Source organism: Oncorhynchus nerka, linkage group LG16 (assembly GCF_034236695.1).
Source record: "Oncorhynchus nerka isolate Pitt River linkage group LG16, Oner_Uvic_2.0, whole genome shotgun sequence".
NCBI classification, from domain to species: domain Eukaryota; kingdom Metazoa; phylum Chordata; class Actinopteri; order Salmoniformes; family Salmonidae; genus Oncorhynchus; species Oncorhynchus nerka.
In genome coordinates this window covers 21,190,660-21,215,875 of record NC_088411.1, presented here as the reverse complement: position 1 = coordinate 21,215,875, position 25,216 = coordinate 21,190,660, and the positions used below count along the sequence as shown (strand labels likewise).

The window sequence follows — 25,216 nt, the reverse complement described above, 5'->3', positions numbered from 1 at the left end:
CACTGTAGAATGGTGCAGCTAAAGCCATTCCTATACCCCTGTAGAATGGTGCAGCCATTCCTAAAGCCATTCTCCTATACAGCTAAAGCCATTCCTTTACCACTGTAGAATGGTGCAGCTAAAGCCATTCCTATACCCCTGTAGAATGGTGCAGCTAAAGCCATTCCGTGCTTTTACACCTGCATTGTTTGCTGTTTGGGGTTTTAGGCTGGGTTTCTGTACAGCACTTTGAGATATCAGCTGATGTACGAAGGGCTATATAAATTTGATTTGATGATTTGATTTGATTCCTATACCGCTGTAGAATGGTGCAGCTAAAGCCATGCTGCTTTTACTGTACTACAAAATGTCATAACAAAAGGTAATCATGTTGGGCATGATCAGTCGGTCACATGGATAATGACCTACAGACAATCTCCCATTGTCTTCCCTGCAGTTATCAACCAACCATCCTAACCATAACCACCCCTTCAGTAGGTGTACTGCTTGGCCTTTTAGCCAAGACATTGGTGTGTTGATTTGGGAAGTGGAGAGGCAGAAGATGTGAATATGGCAGCAGCCAACTGTTGTTTCTATACACATCCATACCGTCTGATATTGCTGTGGTTGTTTTTGTAAATACCGTATGTTGATAATGCTGCTGTACAGATACTGCTGATTTGATTGAATGAAGGCCCTGGACTGACACTGACATGTCTCCATGAGGATGCCTCCTTGATTGCACCAGATGCATTTCACTAATCAATAGACATACATCATCTAACGTAGCTACATACAATATTGTGCCACAGTGGATTTTCACCACTGGGATGAGACGCCCTCTTCTTGCACAGTCTGGATTTGCAGGGGGAAATGTTTTTTTTAGGAAGAACACAGGCTACAGAAACAGGCAGGCACTTGAGCCTCAGATGGTTGCTGTCCCCCTCTCTCTCCGACTGTGGGAGAGACTCAGCCAATCTGTGCACGGTGACGCTGCACAAGGCTGGATCTAGACGCGCTTCATCATAATATTTAACACACCCAACCTCAATCTCACATGCGAAGGACAGTGATTGTCCTTTTCCTTGCTCACAAGGCACACTGTAGTCTATCTCCGAGAGAGAAACCGAATCGGCACCTATCCGAATTATTTGTTTGATTCGTCTCGCTTTGGTTGTTTTGTATTGCCTGTCTTTATTCGGGATTTGCTGTGAACATTGCCATTTATTCTCATCCTGGGTCGCTTACTGTACTTTGCCTGCTGCGCCTTTACACGTTGTTTTATCGTTTCTAGTGGAAAAGGAGGAGTCTTTCGAATAGTCTTCTTCTTAAATTATATTTTGACATTGGTGAATAGTGCTCTTTCCTATCCCGGACTGGACCAATGCGTAGCCCGTGCCCAACGGATCCACGACAGCTCCGTTTCTCACACAGCAGAGTTCACGCTCAATGGCCGGACCGATGTGCGCCAGCAGACCCCGCCAACATACACCTCTGATGGATCATTTATCTACCGTTTTCGAGCTTCTTTCCAGACCCTTGCACTTCCTTTATACCGTGTATTGTGCGCAAAGCCTTGGGGTCGGAGCTGTAGAGCGAAAGCAATTGAGATAATGCCGCTTTCCCAACTCGACCGTTGGTCTGAACCGAGTCGACCTGTTTTACCTGGGCGCATGCGGAGAATCCTCTCGTTCTGAACCACAAAAGAAGCCTGCCGTCTGGATTTCTATGTGGTTGGAAATACAAAAGTTGAACACTGAAACATTTAGTCTACTCAAGACGGCAAGAAGTGAAGATGGTTACGTGTTCAACGTGTATTTCATTAAAGTGGCATCCAGCGTGATAAACATAATCAGTGATGTAGTAAGTCTGTTCATATGCGTGCTCATCATTTGCAGTAAATACTCGCAACTGCTCAAACAGGGGACTATGAAGATGATACTCTTCCGTAAATTCCGAGTTTTGATTCTCATGGTGTTTCTAATCGCCTGCTCGATGCACATCATGATAGACTTGTTACCAAAGCTGGAGAGGCGCAGCAACAGCGGCTGCTCCTGCTCGCACAAGCCGAGCGAGGACCCTCAGAACTGGGCTAAACACCGAGCTAGGTCGGGAGCGGAGTCAGGCTGGCCTAACAAACACACGCTGAGAATCCTCCAGGACTTCAGCAATGAGCCAAACTCTAACATCTCTTCCCATTCTCTGGAGAAGAACACCAAAGCGGGAAACAAAACGGAAGCCTTTAAACGGATTGAACATTATGCACAAAATGGTGACAAAAAGAGACGGTTCATACACGACACTGTGGTCACCAAAAACATACCTGTCAAGAGTTCAAGGTTGCTGGCTCTGTTTGACCACCCGTTATTCAAGAGAGCCTTACCGTCTCTGACCGACGAAGACACCTTGTTCAACGTCAACACAGACATCAGATTTGACCCCAACGCCGCCACAGAGAATCAGGAATGGTAACATATATTTTATATATTTATAGACCATCACCACAATCGAAAAGTGATTATTAGCCTCTTTAAATTCAACCCAAGGCAATAGCACAAATTAAACAAACAATACACCTAGGATATTATGTGTAAATTACACATTTCATCTTGTTATTTCACATTAATGAAGGTGTTTTTACACAAGGCTACCTAACCATATTAGCAAATGTCCCTCTTGCAAATTCAAGTCATGTCCTGTCAAAACACCTCTTAACACATGAAACACTAAAAAGGAGGGTGGTTCAGGGCTGCAGAAAAAACACGGATCACCTCTCCCTTCTCCTCCCTCCCCTCTTCCCCCCAGGCACGCTGAAGGGAACATGGAGGAGTACACTCCAACAGGAGGAGAGCTGACGGCTGACTCCTACCCCAACTGGCTCCGCTTCCACATAGGGATTAATCGATATGAGCTCTACTCCAGACATAACCTAGTCATCGATGCTCTGCTCAGGGACCTGGTCTCACAGAGAATCACCAGCGTCGGTAAGTGAGAGGAGAGGAGAGAAGGCAGCTCCTCTATAGCCCTGTCTCAGATCTGGTTGTACGTTATTCAGCCAAACCTTATGTCATATAGCAGGGTTAGACAACCCTGGTTCTGGAGTGCCGCATGCACTTCATTGTTTTGGTTTAACCAACATGGAAGTCCAGGTGAAACGGGGGTGCTGAGGGTGCTGCAGCACCCCCTGAAAAACCAGAATAAAAAGAGTATATATATATATATATATATACCTGTGACATAAAATCTGACTTTTCTGTCCTTGCATTTATGTCAGTGTAAGTTGACATTACTTCATATATTAAGCATTAATCAGTTCAATTTGACAATGAATGTGAACCCTGTAAGAATCCTGGATCGAGCTGTCGGACAGTTTGTTGTATAGAGATCTCAGAAATGCAGTGTAACTACCTAACATTTTGTGTCTTCTTATGTTACGGGGTGAAAACAGTTTTCATGGGCACACAAATCCAAAATAATGAATTCAATTGCAAAATCGCAAGCCCCTAACCAAAAGAGTAACCTTAACTTGATACTTAAAACCTAAATTGATCCTGTCATTAACGTGTTTTTTTCAATAATTCTGCCTAATACTTGATGGATGCGCATATGGTGTCCAGCTGACTAGTTAGGCTGTGATATTTTCACACGTCATCATCTGATCTAGAAAGGAATTTTCCGAATGACAGTCAAGTGACAAGCAGCTGTTCTGATAGCACATGCGATGCAACAACAGCCCAAGTGCTGGGAAAAAGGTGGTTTCGAGGAATGTCCAGAATAATTTGGTGTCTCATTCGTTACACTTGTGCCTGGATCCACGTTGGTTCTAAAATCACATGCGAATGGATGTTGATCATCTGTTGTTGTCTTCTTGATTTACAACAGGGTGTCGTTAGATTTAACAGAGAAAGCATCAAGGTAATGTGTTCATGTTTTCACGTTTTTGTGCGTCAGATTGGACACAGTTGTGTAGGGTGGACTATTGCGCAACACCCAACATTATTCTGATGAATTATTCAGGATATAATGACAACAAATGACATACCTAGTGGGCTTATTCACAACACTATCTGGTAATGAAATAACATGACAAATACATTTCGGTTTCCATGTTACACCTGCAATTTTAAACCATACAATTTCCTCAATTGTAATTATTGTAGTCAATTTAAAAGTTCTCCAGCTCCCTTATAATTATCTGTGATTTACGTTATTGCTAAGTTTTTGTTAGAATTTCTGTTGCGGTAAAACCACTTGCGGTTATTGTTAGGATGACAACTTGTCTTTCCATACAAATCCTTCCATTAAAAAGGAACCTGGTTGCTGCTCACTTTCTCATTATAAAAACAGCAATGGTGTAATTCAAATGGGGAGATGAATGATGCTGCTATTCATGGCTTTATTATGTGTCGGCGCGTCAGCCACATAGGCTACAGAAAAATCCTCATGCATCCAATCTATTTAGTCAGGTGATGTCCACATTATTCTCACATATTTTAGAATGAAATAATAATTGGAATGTTAATGCATTGGCAAGGCCTAAAAAAAAAATGTTTTCTTGAAGTGGTAAGCGCCTATTTTGTTATACACTTTTGCATGCATTTTGGGGGAAGTGGGCCCTATATGTACAATGATATAAATTATACGACTGTGTTACATTGAGGTCCTTGGAAATTACAGTTAAATGCTTGAAAAAGTCCCTGAAAGTCCTTGAATTGGACTTGCCAATATCTGTATGATCGCTGCTTAAAGGATGTATACTATTAGTACTATGTTGTGGTGTTGGTGGAGTTATGGGTCAATTTGCATGTATTCACATGTATTCCTCTAAGTACACAGGTAGAACTGCATAAAAAACATTTTGAGTTTTGTTTCAAACCATTTTGAAATGTTGATCCCAATGTCACACTTTGGCTCCATTATTCATAGAAAGACCCATAAACAGATCTGGGACCAGGCTATGTTCTCTCTCCAGATCCACACACAGTGAAACGAGAGAATGCAGGGTGGATGCAGCTTGGTCTGGCAGTATGGTCAGCTACATGCTGCTCCCTCCAGCCCATGTAATTACATAGCTATATGACTGAGTTGCTAGGATGTGAATGTCAATTGAGACTACAAAATCCAGCAGTTGGTAGTATGGGTTTTGCTTTGTATAGCAGGCCTAGCTACAGTCAGACCTACTTCACTCATTTACAGATATTTGGTCGTGTGAATTTGATGAGTTTATTTCCAAAACTCCACATCCACCAATATTGCTCATGGGTACCTTCATGTGTGTGTAAAAATATTACTGTTGTCAGATTTTTAATTAATAGATTCTGGGGGTCTATTAAAATTAGTTTTTTTTCTGCATTGTTTAGCTGGAATGGAGTGCGTCTATTCTGTATTTTTGAGTGTGATATTTGATTCTCACCTAGCTATCTTAAGATGAATGTACTAACTAAGAGCATATGTTAAATGACAAAAATGTTGAAAGTATGTATTTTACATACAGATCTCATATTACTGTATTGATATATATTGATGTCAGAAATGTATCATTTGTACAGTTCTTTATAAAAAAAGGTAGTTATTTGCTACATTTGACTGTGTAAAACCTAGCAGTACTACTTATCTTTCTGAGAGTGAGGCGTATATACACTACTCAGTCAAAAGTTTTAGAACACCTACTCATTCAAGGGGTTTTCTTCATTTTTACTATTTTCTACATTGTAGAATAATAGTGAAGACATCAAACTATGAAATAACACATATGGAATCATGTAGTAACCAAAAAGGTGTTAAACAAATCAAAGATTTGAGATTCTTCAAATAGCCACCCTTTGCCTTGATGACAGCTTGATGACAGCACACTCTTGGCATTCTCTCAACCAGCTTCACCTGGAATGCTTTTCCAACATTCTTGAAGGAGTTCCCACATATGCTGAGCACTTGTTAGCTGCTTTTCCTTAACTCTGCGGTTTGACTTATCCCAAACCATCTCAATTTGGTTGAGGTCGGGGGATTGTGGAGACCAGGTCATCTGATGCAGCACTCCATCATTCTCCTTCTTGGTAAAAAATAGCCCTTACACAGTCTGGAGGTTTGTTGGGTCATTGACCTGTTGAAAAACAAATGATAGTCCCACTAAGCCAAAACCAGATGGTATGGCGTATCGCTGCAGAATGCTGTGGTAGCCATGCTTGTTAAGTGTGCCTTGAATCTGTTCACCTACTCTGCGTCTCACAAAGACACAGCGGTTGGAATCAAAAATCTCAAATCTGGACTCATCAGACCAAAGGACAGATTTCCACTGGTCTGATGTCCATTGCTAGTGTTTCTTGGCCCAAGCAAGTCTCATCTTCTTATTGATGTCCTTTAGTAGTGGTTTCTTTGCAGCAATTCAACCGTGAGGGCCTGATTCACACAGTCTCCTCTGAACTGTTGATGTTGAGATGTGTCTGTTACTTGAACACAGTGAAGCATTTATTTGGGCTGCAATTTCTAGACTGTTAACTCTAATGAACTTCTAACAAGTAATCTAACAAATTCACAACAACTACCTTATACACACAAATGTAAAGGGATGAATTAAAAATATGTACATATAAATATATGGACGAACGATGGCCGTGCAGCATAGGCAAGATGCAGTAGATGGTATAGAATACAGTATATACAGTGGGGCAAAAAAAAGTATTTAGTCAGCCACCAATTGTGCAAGTTCTCCCACTTAAAAATATGAGAGAGGCCTGTAATTTTCATCATAGGTACACTTCAACTATGACAGACAAAATGAGAAAAAAAGATCCAGAAAATCACATTGTAGGATTTTTAATGAATTTATTTGCAAATTATGGTGGAAAATAAGTATTTGGTCACCTACGAACAAGCAAGATTTCTGGCTCTCACAGACCTGTAAATTCGTCTTTAAGAGGCTCCTCTGTCCTCCACTCGTTACCTGTATTAATGGCACCTGTTTGAACTTGTTATCAGTATAAAAGACACCTGTCCACAACCTCAAACAGTCACACTCCAAACTCCACTATGGCCAAGACCAAAGAGCTGTCAAAGGACGCCAGAAACAAAATTGTAGACCTGCACCAGGCTGGGAAGACTGAATCTGCAATAGGTAAGCAGCTTGGTTTGAAGAAATCAACTGTGGGAGCAATTATTAGGAAATGGAAGACATACAAGACCACTGATAATCTCCCTCGATCTGGGGTTCCACGCAAGATCTCACCCCGTGGGGTCAAAATGATCACAAGAACAGTGAGCAAAAATCCCAGAACCACACGGGGGGACCTAGTGAATGACCTGCAGAGAGCTGGGACCAAAGTAACAAAGCCTACCATCAGCAAGGGCATTGAAGATGAAACGTGGCTGGGTCTTTCAGCATGACAATGATCCCAAACACACCGCCCGGGCAACGAAGGAGTGGCTTCGTAAGAAGCATTTCAAGGTCCTGGAGTGGCCTAGCCAGTCTCCAGATCTCAACCCCATAGAACATCTTTGGAGGGAGTTGAAAGTCTGTGTTGCCCAGCAACAGCCCCAAAACATCACTGCTCTAGAGGAGATCTGCATGGAGGAATGGGCCAAAATACCAGCAACAGTGTGTGAAAACCTTGTGAAGACTTACAGAAAACGTTTGACCTCTGTCATTGCCAACAAAGGGTATATAACAAAGTATTGAGATAATCTTTTGTCATTGACCAGATACTTATTTCCACCATAATTTGCAAATAAATTAATTACAAATCCTACAATGTGATTTTCTGGATTTTTTCCCTCATTTTGTCTGTCATAGTTGAAGTGTACCTATGATGAAAATTACAGGCCTCTCTCACCTTTTTAAGTGGGAGAACTTGCACAATTGGTGGCTGACTAAATACTTTTTTGCCCCACTGTACATATGAGACGAGTAATATAGGATATGTAAACATTTTTAAAGTGTTGTTATTTAAAGTGACGAGTGATACCTTTATTAAGTCCATTTTTTTTAAGTGGCCAGAGATTTGAGTCTGTATGTTGGCAGCAGCCTCTTTATGTTAATGATGGCTGTTTATCATTCTGATGGCCTTGAGATAGAAGCTGTTTTTCAGTCTCTCAGTCTCAGCTTTGATGCACCTGTACTGACCTCGCCTTCTGGATGATAGCGGGGTGAACAGGCAGTGGCTTGGGTGGTTGTTGTCCTTTTGGCCTTCCTGTGACATCGGCTGCAGTACGTGTCCTGGAGGGTCGGTAGTTTGCCCCGGTGAAGCGTTGTGCAGAGCGCACTACCCTCTGGAGACTCTTGCGGTTGAGGGCGGCACAGTTGCCGTACCAGGTGGTGATAAAGCCCGACAGGATGCTCTCAATTGTGCATCTGTTAAAGTTTGTGAGTGCTTTAGATGACAAGCCAAATTTCTTCAGCCTCCTGAGGTTGAAGAGGCACTGTTGTGCCTTCTTCATCACGCTGTCAGTGTGGGTGGACCATTTCAGTTTGTCTGTGATGTGTATGCCGAGGAACTTAAAACTTTCCACCTTCTCCACTACTGTCCCGTTGATGTGGATGGGGGGGTGCTCCCTCTGCTGTTTCCTGAAGTCCACGATCATCTCCTTTGTTTTGTTGGCATTGAGTGAGATGTTATTTTCCTGACACCACACTCTGAGGGCCCTCACCCCTTCCATGTAGGCCATCTCGTTCTTGTTGGTAATCAGGCCTACCACCATAGTGTCATCTGAAGTGTGCATTGCCACGCAGTCATCGTTGAATAGGGAGTACAGGAGAGGGCTGAGAACGCACACTTGTAGGGCCCCAGTATTGAGGATCAGCGGGGTGGAGATGTTGTTTCCTACCTTCACAATCTGGGGTTGGCCTGTCAGAAAGTCCAGGAGCCAGTTGCACAGGGCGGGGTCGAGACCCAGGGTCTCTCAAAGGACTTCATGATGACAGAAGTGAGTGCAATGGGGGAGTCATTTAGTTCAGTTACCTTAGCTTTCTTGGGAACAGGAACAATTGTGGCCATCTTGAAGAATGTGGGGACAACAGACTGGGATAGGGATTGATTGTATATGTCCGTAAACATACCAGCCAGCTGGTCTGCGCAGGCTCTGAGGACGCGGCTAGGGATGCGGTCTGTGCCGGCAGCCTTGTGAGGGTTAACACGTTTAAATGTTTTACTCACGTTGGCCACGGAGAAGGAGAGCCCACAGGCTTTGGTAGTGGTCGTGTCAGTGGCACTGTATTGTCCTCAAAGCGTTTAATTGGTTTAATTTGTCTGCGAGCAAGAAATCGATGTCCGCTACGGGGCTGGTTTTCTTTTTGTAATCCGTGATTGACTGTAGACTCTGACACATGCTTCTAGTGTTTGAGCCGTTGAATTGTGACTGTAATTTGTCTCTATCCTGACGCTTTGCTTGTTTGATTGCCTTGCGGAGGGAATAGCTGCACTGTTTGTATTCGATCATGTTTCCAGTCGCCTTGCCATGGTTAAAAGCGGTGGTTCTCGTTTTCAGTTTTGCGTGAATGCTGCCATCAATCCACAGTTTCTGGTTAGGAACCGAGTCAGCATATACATCAATGTTATTGTCTGAGGCTATCTGGGTCATATCCCAGTCCACGTGATCGAAGCAATCTTGAAGCGTGGAATCCGATTGGTCAGACCAGCGTTGTATAGACCTGAGCATGGGCGTTTCCTGTTTTAGTTTCTGTCTATAGGCTGGGAGCAACAAAATGGAATCGTGATCAGATTTGCCGAAGGCAGGGTGGGTGAGGGCTTTGTATGCATCACGGAAGTTAGAGTAGCAATGTGTCACGAACGTGAATAGTTCCACATTTTAAGATATTGAAACTTCAACAACAACAAAGATATAACGATCGTGAAATACGTAGGGCACATAGGCACTCATACAACACAATATCCCCCATAGTAGGTGGGAAAAAGGACACACTAAGTATGATCCCCAATTAGTGGTAACGATTATCAGCTGCCTCCAAAACCCTGAGGGCTCTCTATGGTCAGGGCGTGCCACAATGGTACAGAATGAAACCAGCTCGTGTCGCGCATTTTATATGCTGAAAGAATTTAGTAAGTCTTGTTCTCAGGTTAGCTTTGTTAAAATCCCCAGCTACAATAAATGCAGCCTCAGGATGTATGGATTCCAGTTTACATAGAGTCCAGTGAAGTTCTTTCGTGGCCGACGAGGTATTTGATTGGGGGGTATGTACACGGCTGTGACTATAATCGAAGAGAATTCTCTTGGAAGATAATGCGGTCGGCATTTGATTGCAAGGAATTCTAGGTCAGGTGAACAAAAGGAATTGAGTTCCTGTATGTTTTTGTGATTACACCACGACTCGTTAATCATAAGGTATACACCCTCTTCTTACAAGAGAGATGTTTGTTTCTGTCAGCACAATGCATGAAGAAACCAGATGGCTGTACCGACTCTGACAACATATCCTGGGTTAGCCATGTTTCTTTGACACAGAGAATGTTACAATCTCTGATGTCTCTCTGGAAGGAAACTCGTGCCCTAATTTCGTCCACCTTGTTACCTAGATATTGGACATTGGCGAGTAATATGCTCGGAAGGGGGGATGGTGTGCTCGCCTTCTGAGTTTGACCAGTAGGCCGCTTCTTCTGCCTCTCCTGCGCCGACCATGTTGTTTTGGGTCGACCTCTGGGATAATATCACATGTCCAGGGTGGAGGTCCGAACAAAGGATCCGCTTCTGGAAAGACGTATTCCTGGTCATAATGTTGGTAAGTTGACATCGCATTTATATCCAATGTTCTTCCCGGCTGTATGTAATAACACTTGAGATTTTCTGGGCTAACAATGTAAGAGATAATACATGAAAAAACAATTAACTGCATAGTTTCCTAAGGACCTGAAGCGAGGTGACCATCTCTGTCAGCGCCATCTTTTGCAGCAGAGGTAACATTGGGTCTTTCTTTTCTGTGGCGGTCCTCATGAGAGCCAGATTCATCATAGCGCTTGATGGTTTTTGAGACTGCACATGAAAAGTTCTTGACATTTTCTGCATTGACTGACCTTCATGTCTTAAAGTAATAATGGACTGTCGTTTCTCTTTGCTTATTTGAGCTGTTATTGCCATAATATGGACTTGGTCTTTTACCAAATAGGGCTATCTTCTGTATACCACCCCTACCTTGTTACAACACAACTCAAATGCATTAAGAAGGAAAGAAATTCCAAAAATGAACTTTTAAAAAGGCACACCTGTCAATTGAAATGCATTCCATGTGACTACCTCATGAAGCTGGTTGAGAGAATGCCAAGAGTGTGTAAAGCTGTCTTTAAGGCGAAAGGTGGCTACTTTGAAGAATCTCAAATATAAAATATATTTTGATTTGTTGAACATTTTTTTTGTTACTACATGATTTCATGTGTTATTTCATTGTTTTGATGTCTTCACTATTATTCTACAATGTAGAAAATTGAAAAACTAAAGAAAAACCCTGGAATGAGTATGTGTGTTAAAACTGTATATATATATAAAACAAATCCTTATTTTTTCCCGATTAGTAATGTTACTGTCCCCACTACAACAACATCAAATATACCTCAATACACGTCATTTTTTAGCATTCCATGAATTCCTATGGATGATTGCTACTACTGGGGAGTGCCAATATGTGTTACGCGGAGTGGAACAGGGGAACCCAAGAGCAGACTCAGACAAGGAGACTGGGATGAAGTAACCAGGATATTTATTGAAACACAGGCCAGGAGTGCAGGCCAGGGAAAGCTCGGATGGGTTGCAGGAAACCAGATGCGGAGGCTGAAGCTGGAGCGAGAGGGGTTGGGACAGGGTAAGCAGGTCCAGAGGGGAATTCAAGGGAGCAGTAGAGTCGGGAATCCAGGACAGAGTAGCAGGATGACGAGACGTGGGACAGGAGACAGGGACCAGTGTCAGAGCAGGCGGAGCTGTAGTGGAGAGGAAAACATCATCAGGCAGGGAAACAGGATCTGAGTAGTAACAAATGGCTAGAAGCGTAGACTGACTGAGCAGATATTACGATCTGGCAGCGTGGAAGTGGCAGGGCTGAGTATTTGTAGAGGTCTTGATTACGGAACAGGTTGCAGCTGGTGGGGATCTGCTCTGACTCCAGCACACCTGTCTCCGCCCACACAATCACACACAGAGAGAGAGGGAGAGGGAGAGACTACTGGGGGAGTGGTGGCAGGTCAAGGAGACACAGGATGAGCAGTAGAGGGCGTGGCAGGAGCAGATGTAACAATATGACAGACCGGTGGCTTCAGAAGTGTCTCAATGGCCAATACATAGCATCAGCAATCCAGGGTTTATATACATAATTGGTTACGACACCTTCTTTATCTGATTTCTGCCACGGAAGTTCCCCAAGCTTCCCGTTTTAGCGAAGCCTGGTATTTGACGAGGGCATCTGATTACTAAGTGAGTATGCCAACAGTCTAGAGACTGAAGCATTGACATTTCCACTTGAACTTTTCACCCTCTTCTCTCCTTTGTACAGCACTTGTCAACATCTCTTTAACATGAAACAGCATGTTCTTCTTTTGAAAGACCATAAATGTGATTATTTTCAGTGCTGCTTCTTTGACTGATCATGTCAACAAAGCATAGCTGTTTTACTGAAGAGAAAACCTTCACCTTGGTGACCATTCACTAAAGCACATGGTTCAATCTAAAGCACACGGTTCAATCTATTAAGCTTTAGTTGCTCTCTTTTGGGGGCAATATGTTTTACTGACCAAGAAAGTGACTTTGTTGAATTTTGTCCATTTTTGATGGCTTGTTGTGTGTGTGTGTGTGTGTGTGTGTGTGTGTGTGTGTGTGTGTGTGTGTGTGTGTGTGTGTGTGTGTGTGTGTGTGTGTGTGTGTGTGTGTGTGTGTGTGTGTGTGTGTGTGTGTGTGTGTATGTGTGTGAGAGAGACAAGGTGTGAGTGAGTGAGAGACTGAGAGACACACACACAGACCGAGTGACTGAGAGGCACACACAGAGGCCGAGAAACACACACAGAGACCGAGAGACACACAGAGACCGAGAGACACACACAGAGACCGAGAGACACACACAGAGACCGAGAGACACGCACAGAGGCCGAGAGACACACACAGAGGCCAAGAGACCCACACAGAGACCGAGAGACCCACACAGAGACCGAGAGACACGCACAGAGGCCGAGAGACCCACACAGAGACCGAGAGACCCACACAGAGACCGAGAGACCCACACAGAGACCGAGACACACACAGAGGCAGAGAGACCGAGAGACACACACAGAGGCCAAGAGACACACAAAGAGACAGAGAGACCGAGAGACACACACAGAGACCGAGAGACACACACAGAGACCGAGAGACACACACAGAGACCGAGAGACACACAGAGACCGAGAGACCCACACAGAGACCGAGAGACACACACAGAGACCGAGAGACACACACAGAGACCGAGAGACCCACACAGAGACCGAGAGACCCACACAGAGACCGAGACACACACAGAAGCAGAGAGACCGAGAGACACACACAGAGGCCAAGAGACACACAGAGACAGAGAGACCGAGAGACACACAAAGAGACAGACAGAGACAGAGACTCAAAGACAGACAGAGTCCGAGAGACAGAGACCCAAAGACAGACAGAGACCGAGAGATCGACAGTGAGAGACAGACAGACAAAGACAGACAGACAGATGGAAGAAAGAACACAGAGAGAGGAGAGAGAGAGAGAGAGCAAATGAGTGAAGAAATAAATACAAAGAGAAGATAGGCTATGCCCACTGCCAACAAAATTAGGTGGAAACTGAGCTGCACTTTCTGACCTCCTGCCAAATGTATGACCATATTAGAGACACACATTTCCCACAGATCACAAAGACCCACAAAGAATTTGAAAGCAAGTCAAACATTGATAAACTCCCATATTTGTTAGGAGAACTATCACAGTGTGCAATCACAGCAGCAAGATCTGTGACCCGTTGCCATGAGAAAAGGGCAACCAGTGGAACACAAACAACATTGTAAATACAATCTATATTTATCTGTTTATTTATATTCCCCTTACCTACCATTGGTACTTCAAAAAATGTCACATAACATTTGAAATGCCTTTATCTTTCTGAAGCCTTTGTGAGTGCAATGTTTACTCTTAATTTACATATACTTGTTTTTTTGTTGTTTTTTGTTGTCATATTTGTTGATTGTTTATTTCACTTGCTGTGGCAATGTAAACATGTTTCCCATGTCAATAAAGCCCCTTTGAATTTAATTTAGACAGAGAGCGGGAGTGAGAGAGAGAGAGAGAGAGAGAGAGACAGATAGAGAAAGAGACAGAGACAGAGAGAGAGGTGGAAACTGAGCAGCACTTCCTAACCTCCTGCCAAATGTATGACCATATTAGAGATGCATATTTCCCTCAGATTACACAGAAACACAAATCATTCAAAAACAAAGCCAATTTCAATCATATCTGTTGGGTGAAATACCACAGTGTGACATCACAGCAGCAAGATTTGTGACCTGTTGCCACAAGAAAAGGGCAACCAGTGAAGCACAAACACCATTGTAAATACAACCCATATTTATGTTTATTTTCCCTTTTGTACTATTTGCACATCATTTGAAATGTCTTTATTATTTTGGAACGTTTGTGAGTGTAATGTTTACTGTTCATTTTTATTGTTTATATCACTTTGGTTTATTATCTAGTTCACTTGCTTAGGCAATGTTAACATGTGTTTCCCATGCCCAATAAAGCCCTCAAATTGAATTGAATTTAAAATGGAGAGAGACAGAGACAGAGACTGAGGGAAGAAAGAACAGAGAGAAAATGAGGGAAGAAAGGAGAGAACAGAGAGAACAGAGAGCAATGTGATTGCACTCTCGATCCTTCACCTTCCAGTCTCCTTCCTGATCAAACAAACACTGTGATATCATCTGTCACTCACTCTAAGTACACTTGTTGCTTTCAAGACAACTGGGAACTCTGAGAAAACTAGGTCAAATCAGGACGTCAGCGATCTTCAGGTCGGAAAGTCAGAGCTCTAGAAAGATGCCCGAGTTTCCGACTTGGAATTCTGAGTTGGATGACGGTTCATAAAAGATTTCCCCATTCTGAGCCCGTTTTTCTTCTCCAGAGTTCCCAGCTGTCTTGATCACACTAAAGTCTGAGATCTCTGAGTTCTGAATTCCCAGTTGTTTTGAAAAACTGTTAGGCACACAGTCTGAAGTGAATCAGTGGGAGAGGTTGACCATCCTCTGGGGGGGGAATCATTACATGATTGACTAAATCATATTTGATGGTGTACTCTATAATGTCATTGGGTGAGAAAATGATTCTGCCATACTGTACATTTGCTGCCAATGACTATTTTTGTTGTTTGTATTTTTTCCAACAGCCATGAAGTCTGGAGGCACCCAACTGAAACTGATCATGACGTTCCAGAACTATGGACAGGCTCTGTTCAAACCTATGAAGTAAGTAGACTGCTTATGCCAACCTACATAGATGTGTGTGTATTGTGTAAATGTTGTGTAATTTGATAGATATTACTTGTTAGATATTACTGCACTGTGGGAGCTAGAAGCACAAGCATTTCGCTACGGCCGCAATAACATCTGATAATCACGTGTATGTGACCAATAACATTGGATTTGATTTGATTTGACTGCCTATGCCAACCAGAAATGCTTCTCATGGTGATGTATTGTAGAGGTTCAATAGGCTATTTGTACAGATAAGGGGATAATCAATAAGGGGATAATCTCAACGTGGTCAACATGGTCTTAGAGCATTTCGTATGGTATGTATTAATGAGTGGGTGTCCATCATCCATTTCGTATATAATATGATATAAATTACAATTCATATGATATGTTACGAATTTGCAAAACGTATGATATGTTACGAATTCCAATTTGTTTTATGGGTAACATTAGCTAGGGGTGGCTAATGCTAATGTTAGCTAACTAGCTAATGTTAGCTAGGCTAGGGGTTAGGGTTAGGGGTTAATGGTAGGGTTAGGAGTTAGGTTAAAGGGGAAGTTAGTTAGTTAAAAGGGTTACGGCTATGGTTAGGGGAATGGTTAGCTAACATGTGAAGAAGTTCCAATATAGCTAATAAGTAGTAAGTAGTTGCAAAGTCGCTAAATAGCTAAATTGCTGAAGTTGTCCGTGATGAGATTCAAACACGCAACCTTTGGGTCTCTAGACGTTCGCGTATACGCCCACCCATCTGTTGCTAGACATTCACATTATACTGTACGTCCACCCACCCATCCTGAACGACCAACCAATGAACCAAACAACCACCCACCCTCCTTTCATTTTTGGCTTAAATAACCTTCTGTTTTATGTAACCATACCAAACGTAAAATATCATACTAATTTCAGTGTCCCGGATTTATGTTCACTACTCTATGAGAGTAGTCTGACAATCTAGATCAGGGGTCTCCGACAGGTAGTTCCCACAAGCTACCTGTAGCTCTATGAGTAGCTTGCCAATTCTTTCTTAAAACAGATTTTGGGAAAATACCAAATATAATTTTATGGGGCCAGTCATGCCAAATATTGTTTATTAACCATTATTTTACCGGGTATATTGACAGAAAACCCACCTATTGTACACCAAGGACCCAGGGAAGACTTGCAGGGTACAGGAGAAGAGAAGAATGTGCCTATTTGAAGGCTATAAAAAAAAGATAGTAGGTCGCGACATGTTAAATAAAAATAATATTAAAAAAATCAAACAATTCTAGAAAAGGTTGGAGACCCCTGATCTAGATGAATAACAGTTAAATGAAAACAACAATGATTTAATTTATCCTTATTTGTATCCAGGTTGTCCTTATTCTGATGATAATATACTTCCTCATGATAGACTTGGTCCTTTAGCCCTAATCCCTTTCGTGATTGTTGTAGCTAGCTGGGTTTTAAATGTAATTCCTTTTGTTATCGTAATTGTAATTTAATTGAGGGTTAATCATTGTCACCATCCTGTTGTGTTTGGCCTCAGTGTCAGTGTGGAGAGCTGGGTTAAGCCTGTGGATGATCGCAGGGAGGAGGAGGATGAGGAGCTGGTGGTGGAGGCAGAGAGAAGCTATTCAGAGGCTGTCATAATTACTAACTACTTCAGTCTACTCACATAAAGTCAAGCTAGACGCACCTCAAATCACCCTGACATAACTTTGTGTGTGTGTGTGTGTGTGTGTGTGTGTGTGTGTGTGTGTGTGTGTGTGTGTGCGTGCGTGTGTGCGTGTGTACGTGTGTGTGTGTGCGTGTGTACGCAGCTGTAACATCGCAAAGAGGCTCAGAGGAGGAGCATACCAACAAATACTGAAATACAATACAAATCTATCCAGATTATCTCTCTGCGGTACACTAATATTGAATTTAAAACAGAAACAAATCTATTTGTTGTCTGCAGCTGTCAACTCATCTCCGGTAGGATCCCCTTGGTGTTCCTCTAATCTAGAGAAAGGAGAGGCAGGAGGAGTATGAGGGGTGTTTTCACTCCCCCGTCTTGATACACTTCATTTAACAAAACATCCCAACTGTCTTGACTCCACAGTTGGACGCCATTCTCCGTCCAGCTGAATTGGCATACATATCCTGTCACTCCTCCATACTATCCCCAATTGTGTTTGTTTACTATGCTTGTGGGGACTTCTGGTCCCCACAAGTATAGTTAATCCCGTCCACACACACACACACTGACATACACACACACATACACACTGACATGCACACACACATACACACTGACATGCACACACACATACACACTGACATGCACACACACATACACACTGACATACAGTGACATACACACACACACCGTTCCATAACACCCGACCAACTCACACCTCTCTCCTCAATCTGTTGGCGTGTTGTCACATGGTGCATCAAAGAGACAGAGGTGCAACATCAAAGACTTCATAGGGCATCAGCTTCTCCTCTGAACACAAATGCATCATGGGAGAGATCGGGCTCCTTCTACCAGTAAACCAGTTTCAGAATAGAACGACACAGAGCAGGTGCAGAGCAGAAATCCAATGGTGCTGCTCTTTATCGATCCCATGTCTTTCTCTCGCTCTATCTCTCGCTCTATCTCTCGCTCTATCTCTCGCTCTATATCTCGCTCTATCTCTCGCTCTATCTCTCGCTCTATATCTCGCTCTATCTCTCGCTCTATATCTCGCTCTATATCTCGCTCTATCTCTCGCTCTATATCTCGCTCTATCTCTTGCTCTATATCTCGCTCTATATCTTGCTCTATCTCTCGCTCTATATCTCGCTCTATCTCTCGCTCTATATCTCGCTCTATCTCTCGCTCTATCTCTCGCTCTATATCTCGCTCTATCTCTCGCTCTATATCTCGCTCTATATCTTGCTCTATCTCTCGCTCTATATCTCGCTCTCTCTCGCTCTATATCTCGCTCTATATCTTTATCTCTCGCTCTATATCTCGCTCTATCTCTCGCTCTATATCTCGCTCTATCTCTCGCTCTATATCTCGCTCTATCTCGCTCTATCTCTCGCTCTCTCATATCGAAAAATATTAAAATACAATCAAAAATCCGTTCAGATTATCTCTCTGCGGTACACTAATATTGAATTTAAACAAAAACTAAATTACAGAAATGAAATTACGTCTGGGATTTAAATCTATTTGTTGTCTGCAGCTGTCAACTCATCTCTGGTATTATTCCCTTGGTGTTCATTTCCTCTCACTCCTTGTATAACTGACGCTGTGGGGACACACAATTCAGTCCCATTCAAACTCCTATTTTCCCTAACCTTAATCCAAAAACCTAACCTTAACCCAAAAACTTAACCCTAAATCTAACCCTAGCTCCTCACCCTGAAACTAACCCTAATTCTAACACAAATACTAATTCTAACCTGAAATCCTAAACCTCCTAGAAATAGCAATAGACCTTGAAGGGACTAACAAAATGGTCCTCACAAGTATAGTTAAACACTCACACACACACACACACACACACACACACACACACACACACACACACACACACACACACACACACACACACACACACACACACACACACACACACACACACACACTCACACACAGTCTTGTACAGCTAACCTTGTGGGGACACAGAATTCAGTCACATTCAAAATCCTATTTTCCCTAGCCCCTAAACCTAACTCTAACCCACACACTTAACCTTAACCCTAACCTTAACGCAAAAAATAACCTTAACCCTAACCCTAGCTCCTAACAGTGACCCTTAAGGTAATTCTAACCCTAACACTAATTCTAACCTTAACCCTAAACCCACTAGAAAAATTATTTGACCTTGTAGGGAATAACAAAATGTCCCCAGTTGGTCCATTTTTTGTTTGTTTACTATTATTTTGGGGACTTCTGGTCCCCACAAGAATAGTTAAACACACACAAACACACACACATTGCCACATGGTGCATCAAAGAGATAAAGCCGCAACATCAAAGACTTCACAGGGCAACAGCTTCTCCTCTGAACAAAAATGCATCATAAGAGAGATCGGGCATCTTTTACCAGTAAACCAGTTTCAGAATAGAATGGTACAGAGCAGAAAACCAATGGTGCTCTCTCTCTCTCTCTCTATACCTCTCTCTGTCTCTCTCTCTCTCTCTCTCTCTCTCTCTCTCTCTCTCTCTCTCTCTCTCTCTCTCTCTCTCTGTCTCTCTCTCTCTCTCTCTCTCTCTCTCTCTCTCTCTCTCTCTCTCTCTCTCTCTCTCTCTCTCTCTCTCTCTCTCTCTCTCTCTCTCTCTCTCTCTCTCTCTCTCTGTCTCTCTCTCTCTCTCTCTCTCTCTCTCAATCCAATTTAAGGACTTTATTGGCATGGGAAACATATGTTAACATTGCCAAAGCAAGAGAACTAGACAATTAACAAAATAAATAAACAATAAAAATTACACTCACAAAAGTTCCAAAAGAATAAAGACATTACACATGTCATATTATGTACATATAGTTAAAGTACAAAAGGGAAAATAAATTAACATAAATATGGTTTGTATTTACAATAGTGTTTGTTCTTCACTAATTGCCCTTTTCTTGTGACAACAGGTCACAAATCTTGCTTCTGTGATGGCACACTGTGGTATTTCACCCAAAAGATATGGGAGTTTATCAAAATTGGCTTTGTTTTCGAACTCTTTGTGTATCTGTGTAATCCGAGGGAAATATGTGTATAGTCAAAGCTTTCCTTAAGTTTGGTCAAGGAATATCGGTCAGGTATTCTGCCACGGTGTACTTTCTGTTTAGGGCCAAATAAGCCAAATTCTCTGTTTTTTTGTTAATTCTTTCCAATGTGTCAAGTAATTAGCTTTTTGTTTTCTCATGATTTGGTTGGGTCTAATTGTGTTGCTGTCCTGGTGCTCTGTTTGTGAACAGAGCCCCAGGACCAGCTTGCTTAGGGGACTCTCCAGGTTCATGTCTCTGTAAGTGATGGCTTTAGTTCTCTCTCTCTCTCTCTCTCTCTCTCTCTCTGTCTCTCTCTCTCTCCCTCTCTCTCTCTGTCTCTCTGTCTCTGTCTCTCTCTCTGTCTCTCTCTCTCTCTCTCGCTCTCTGTCTCTCTGTCTGTGTCTCTCTCTCTGTCTCTCTCTCTCTCTCTCTCTCCCTCTCTGTCTCTGTCTCTGTCTCTCTCTCTGTCTCTCTCTCTCTCTCTCTCTCTCTTTCTCTCTTTCTCTCTCTCTCTCTCTCTCTCTGTCTCTGTCTCTCTCTCGATAGGGGTGCTGTTGATGCTGGTCTCAATGTTCTGTGCTGTTACTGTATGTACTTCCATTATGGTCCATTATGGAGTCTTTACTGTAAGGTTATTGCATCCTGAAGCCTTGTGTTTTGTGAAGAGTTCACAAATCCGTAGGCAATTTGGGGCATAAGTCAAGTCAGTCAGCTTCCCTAAAGCATTGCCCAACCCAGGCATCAGGTGTCACAATGTGGCTGTGTGAATAAGACCTATAAGTCTGATGATTCACCTCTTGACATCGGCCTTGTCATGTTGGATGAGTTACAAATGATCTATCCATCCTATTTAGTTGCACAATGAGGTAGAGACACCCACGGTACAGTCTAGTCCACTGGCTCTGTCGGTTAGCCTGGAATCCTAACTGATATCCTCCATTTCACCATGATTCCAGCCTGATTCCAGGCTGTTTGGGGGTACAGAGTGGTAGGTCGGGCGTAAACACTGACTCTGTAACGATCATTCTTCTGACAGCCAGTCTGTTTCTCCGTCTCATCTGTTTGTGTGAATGGAGGAGACGTGATCGTCATACATACAGCCAAATTAGCCCCTGAGTACACAGACATCGTTAGTTAGCTGATGAGATCAAATGGGAGGCAGGGTTGGGTGTTGATATAATGATGGCTTCTGTTCCGGCATTCCCCGTTAATTGTATTGCTTGTCAATCACCGCCACTGAGTCATACAGTGCACACAAATCAAACAAATATGCCCTGTCGCTTTCTATGGAGACTAATTGTATAGTCTGTATAGTATCAATCACCCACAGGAGCTGGGTAAGAGAGGAGTGTTCAAAATAAAGTCTGGAATGAAGTTAATGGGATTGTATCAAACACATGGAAACCATCTGTTTGATGTGTCGATGCAACTCCATTCCAGACTTTACTATGTGCCCGTCCTCCCCAATTAAGGGGCCACCAGCTGCCTGTGCAATCCATGACTGTATAGGTGATTGATGGACAGTTTGCGAGTAGAGCCCGTGCAATATTTTTCACTGTTTTAGTCAACATATTGACAGCACAAAATAAATAACCCCCTGAAGTTGTCTTGTGTAGGCCTGTAACTCATGAAATATTTAAACATTTCCTAAAAATGGGCAGGATGTGAAACAATGTTTTATCAAATAGCATCAGCGCTCCAAGCAATTGTACTGTATTGAGATGAAAATGTCTGAACGGAATAAGACGTGTCAGAGCAGAATGAGTGTTTTTCATTCACTTTGATGGCCACTTGGCTTCTCTCAGAGAACAATGCAGCCATATGACAATACAACGAGCATAACAGTGAGACAATATAGGAATTGCTCTCTTCTCTTGTCTCTTGTCATTATGTTTCGTCAGCCTCAGAGAGACGTTTCAAACGAACACATTCTCACATATCCTCCTCTCTTTTAGTCTCTAATACGATATAAACAGTCTTTCACATTCTCATCACATAACACCCCACCTCTCTCTCTTCTCTCTCCCCCTCTCTCTCTCTCTCTCTCCCCCTCTCTCTCTTCTCTCTCCCCCTCTCTCTCTTCTCTCTCCCCCTCTCTCTCTTCTCTCTCCCCCTCTCTCTCTTCTCTCTCCCCCTCTCTCTCTCTCTCTCTCCCCCTCTCTCTCTTCTCTCTCCCCTCTCTCTCTTCTCTCTCCCCCTCTCTCTCTCTCTCTCTCTCCCCCTCTCTCTCTTCTCTCTCCCCTCTCTCTCTTCTCTCTCCCCCTCTCTCTCTCTCTCCCCCCTCTCTCTCTTCTCTCACCCCTCTCTCTCTCTCTCTCTCCCCTCTCTCTCTTCTCTCTCCCCCTCTCTCTCTTCTCTCTCCCCTCTCTCTCTCTCTCTCTCCCCCTCTCTCTCTTCTCTCTCCCCCTCTCTCTCTTCTCTCTCCCCCTCTCTCTCTCTCTCTCTCTCCCCCTCTCTCTCTTCTCTCTCCCCTCTCTCTCTTCTCTCTCCCCCTCTCTCTCTTCTCTCTCCCCCTCTCTCTCTCTCTCTCTCTCCCCTCTCTCTCTTCTCTCTCCCCCTCTCTCTCTTCTCTCTCCCCTCTCTCTCTTCTCTCTCCCCCTCTCTTTCTCTCTCTCTCCCCCTCTCTCTCTCTCTCTCTCTCCCCCTCTCTCTCTCTCTCTCTCCCCTCTCTCTCTTCTCTCTCCCCCTCTCTCTCTCTCTCTCTCTCCCCCTCTCTCTCTTCTCTCTCCCCCTCTCTCTCTTCTCTCTCCCCTCTCTCTCTCTCTCTCTCCCCTCTCTCTCTCTCTCTCTCTCCCCCTCTCTCTCTCTCTCTCTCTCCCCTCTCTCTCTCTCTCTCTCCCCCTCTCTCTCTTCTCTCTCCCCCTCTCTCTCTTCTCTCTCCCCCTCTCTCTCTTCTCTCTCCCCCTCTCTCTCTCTCTCTCTCCCCTCTCTCTCTCTCTCTCTCTTCTCTCCCCCCTCTCTCTCTTCTCTCTCCCCCTCTCTCTCTTCTCTCTCCCCCTCTCTCTCTCTCTCTCCCCCCTCTCTCTCTTCTCTCTCCCCTCTCTCTCTTCTCTCTCCCCTCTCTCTCTCTCTCTCTCCCCCTCTCTCTCTTCTCTCTCCCCCTCTCTCTCTTCTCTCTCCCCCTCTCTCTCTTCTCTCTCCCCTCTCTCTCTTCTCTCTCCCCTCTCTCTCTTCTCTCTCCCCCTCTCTCTCTCTCTCTCCCCGCCTTCTTTCTCTCGCTCTATTCTCTGTGTTTTACCTAATACAATATCACTGTAATTACAATATCTTCTGATCCTGTCGTGGAAATATTGAATCAAATATTTCTCAGATACCGGAACTTGTAAATTCAAATAGACTTTATTACAAAAGTAACAGAACCCGAGCAATTCCATGGAACAACTGAATTTTCTTGTTACAGACCTCAGCCGTTTATAGGTTTCCACCTTCACATAACACACATGGTCACTCCCCTCTGTGTAGATGATTAACACCCCTTGGTCTCTCGCCACCATTATCCTTCTATCTCAATTCTTGCTTGTTAAAGCCCACATCTGCTCAGTTTAGATCATACTGGTGGCGGCACCATAATCTTAATACAAAAAATAATGCATTTATTGCATATATACGTTCCCAATATAAGTGCTTATCTAATAATACTTGATTAGTACAAACACATGTTTTTATTACAGATACATGGCTTTGGTGGCTATATTAATTAACTAAGGTACACATTTTCTGCTTCAGTTCTGTTTTTACATATCTAGTGATTAACTCCATGTTGACCCAGTCTGTACACTCCCATGGATACTGCTTCCGTTCTGTTTTTCCATGTCCAATGGTTAACTCTACGTTGATCCAGCTCTGTCCATTCCCCTGAGATCAGCCTTTATCCTGCTTACACATGTCTATTAATGAACCCTATGTTGAGTCTGCTCACTACTTCTGGGAGAGCAGTATAGATACTGGAAAATCACCCAGTCGTGAATTTTCACCTACAATCCTGATTGTGATTTGGCTTTGACTGGCCTCAGGACAACTGGTTGAGAGGAGATGAATATGAGACAGATTTAAAATGAGGGGAAACATCAAACATTATGATGTCAAGAATGACACAGTTTCAGGCCAGGAACGGGTTGATACTGTAGTAGATGTTTAACCTCTAAACCACAGGTTCAGGATCAGATTTTGTTTTATGGTGAACAAATACTGATTAGACTAAGGTTATCTGAGCCCCTGTGGCTCAGTTGGTAGAGCATAGCGCTTGCGATGCCAGGACTGTGGGTTTGATTCCCACGGCAGACCAGTACGAAACTGTATGCACTCACTTCTGGATGAGAGCATCTGGTAAAAGCTGCGGTGATTGAAGTCATCTTATGACACAAGGCAGTGATTGTTACATGGGGATACCCAGGCTGTCATTGTACATATTCATGTGTTCTTAATTGACCTGCCTGGTAAAATAACTAAAATGTCACACTCTTCCAAGCCCCGAGCACAGATCTAGGATCAGCTTACCTTCACCCTACGGTCATTTAACCATTAGGAGGAAACATACCTTAGATCGGTGTCTTAGTACCAGTGGCCAGTGTCCCTAATGGGAGCAGATATGAAGTGAGTCAGAGAGGGAATAATTCATTAGTCAAGATCCCAGTGTGATCACATGATACAACAGCACTTTGAGCCCAACACTGATTTAGCAAATTACCCCCTAATGTTTTGACAATTTCTCTGTTGTAATAATTGGGTCCTCTGGGCATTGAGTTCAGCAGGGTTTGTGTTGAAGTAATTATAATATGTTTATGAAAGCCTAATGAACGGGAGGCATTGTGAAAGGATAACACGCTTGCAAATGTAGCATATGGAGACGTGTGAAACCTACTCCTCAGCCTGAAGTGTCCCCACTTGCACCAGTGTATAGCTAGCTTTTCGAGTGGCCCTGACTGGTAAGACTTTTCAGGAGGGTGGTCACGTGTCCTAGCAAGGCAGAGGTCCTGCGTTGGCGTGATACTCTCTAAGCAAGCAGCGTGGTGTACATCAACACACAAGTACACACACATTGACACAAATATTGCCTCGTTG

The 25,216-nt window shown here is 43.3% G+C and overlaps 1 protein-coding gene across 1 annotated transcript in view; it reads left to right on the top strand.

Annotated features, from left to right (window-relative positions):
- Window positions 1–1,030: 1,030 nt before the first annotated feature.
- fam20cb (FAM20C golgi associated secretory pathway kinase b) overlaps window positions 1,031–25,216 on the top strand; it is a 76,290-nt gene continuing 52,104 nt past the window's right edge. Inside the window, exons 1-3 of the mRNA XM_029685080.2 lie at window positions 1,031–2,447; window positions 2,785–2,963; window positions 15,353–15,431. Coding sequence (XP_029540940.1) covers window positions 1,708–2,447; window positions 2,785–2,963; window positions 15,353–15,431 — 998 coding nt within the window. The 5' untranslated portion in view covers window positions 1,031–1,707. The remainder of the gene's footprint in view (window positions 2,448–2,784; window positions 2,964–15,352; window positions 15,432–25,216) is intronic.